Source organism: Bactrocera neohumeralis, chromosome 3 (assembly GCF_024586455.1).
Source record: "Bactrocera neohumeralis isolate Rockhampton chromosome 3, APGP_CSIRO_Bneo_wtdbg2-racon-allhic-juicebox.fasta_v2, whole genome shotgun sequence".
Classification (NCBI taxonomy): domain Eukaryota; kingdom Metazoa; phylum Arthropoda; class Insecta; order Diptera; family Tephritidae; genus Bactrocera; species Bactrocera neohumeralis.
In genome coordinates, this window is record NC_065920.1 from 9,609,909 (window position 1) to 9,611,444 (window position 1,536).

At 38.3% G+C, this 1,536-nt stretch overlaps 1 protein-coding gene across 1 annotated transcript; it reads right to left on the reverse strand.

Annotated features, from left to right (window-relative positions):
• Window positions 1-237: 237 nt before the first annotated feature.
• On the reverse strand, window positions 238-1,248 carry LOC126752807 (uncharacterized). The gene has a single exon (XM_050463795.1). It carries the CDS (start codon window positions 1,108-1,110, stop codon window positions 346-348), a length of 765 nt encoding a protein of 254 aa, XP_050319752.1. The 5' UTR covers window positions 1,111-1,248; the 3' UTR covers window positions 238-345.
• Window positions 1,249-1,536: the final 288 nt, after the last annotated feature.

A 1,536-nucleotide genomic window follows, 5' to 3' on the forward strand; every position in this document is an offset into this window, starting at 1 on the left:
AGATGGACATGTGTAAATTGACTAACTACTTTATAGGATCTTCAACGTTTCCTTCTGTGTATTTCATACGTTGTGTCAATTTTGTATAATTTATATACATCCCAACCCAGGAAAGAAGAAGAAGACAACTCAAGAACAACTTCCTAATCTCATCGCGGGTATTCACTAAATACATTTGTATAAATAATTGAACTTTCATCATTTATTACTACCGAAACTTATCCGAGACAAGTACTCGCAAAGGCAACACACAAAACAGGACATAATTTAAGATACCGAACGAGAAGCTTATAGGAAAGAACATACATATACGACGCAGAATTTATTTCGGATAGAAAACAATGCTCAATTGGAGCGTTCATTCCATGCTTTTTTGATCTTCCAACGCTGATCACCCAACACCACTTGCAGTGCATCCATATAATCACATTCCCGAAATGGGATCTCATGCACCACACGTCCGAAACTGTCCGATATATAGAGCGTATGTTCATCGTCCACTTTGGAGTTGTAAGACGCGTCTTCAGTGTTTGCTTCCTCAAATACTTTGGGATCCCTTAGCGGTATGGCTTGTTGTCTCATTATACTGCCCTCACAGCGGTAACGCGTTTGATTCGGCCTTTGCTGTGTCTTCAGTTGTTCCTGCTGATGGCGTTGTTTTTGCGCTTTATTATAATTTTGTTGTAACTCCATTTGCAATTGTTTCGTACGTTGGCTTTGATGTTGCTTTTGTGTTCGGAGACGTTGTTCGTGCTGTTCATCGGGGTCTTCGTCGACTGCCGTGGTTGAGGAGTTCGAACGGAAGTTGGAACGTATTGGCATGCATGAGCGCAGCTGCGCCGGTTCCGAGTCTAAAAATTGTTCGAAAAAGCGGCTGCGTGTGGTGAAATTGCCCGTTGCTGAAAAGGCGGACGATGTGGACTTTTCCGGACGACAACGCATAAATTCGATGTGCTCCTTGATGTTGGCGACCTCAAGTAATTTAATTCTCCTCTCGGTACGGTATATTTTTGACATGCGATACAACAACAATACTACATACAAATTTAACACAAAGATGATGGTCCAGAAGATTTGCGTTAAATTTTGAAGATTCAATTCTATTAACATTATTTTTTATCTAATTTTTTTTTTTAACAAATTACTTTATATTTGGCATTTACTACTAATGTGAAAAGCAAGGTCTACGTTGCCAAGCGAAGAAATCTCGGTTTAATATTGATTATTGAAAGTTTATATATTGAAAGCATTTCCGTCTCTTTATTTTGTCATTGCTTGTTTTAATATTTGGTAGCATGGTGTTGCCAGCGAAGGAGCTTTTTCGGAAATACCACCGTCTTTTAATCTGTAAAATTTGTTTTAATTACGAAAGTTATAAAAGCTTTTGGATTTGCAGCATGCGCTTCCGCCAAAAGTCTAAAAAGTTTTACAAGTAAGCTTTCCACCGAAAGCTTTTTAGAGCAGCTGGCCTTACGACATTTTCTGTAACTGTTAATTTCTCTTACAATGATTTTAAATGTTGTCAAACAACAATGA

Coding starts and splice junctions, on each gene's coding strand:
- LOC126752807 (XM_050463795.1), bottom strand. CDS start 1,110: ATGTTAATAGAATTGAATCTTCAAAATTTAACGCAAATCTTCTGGACC.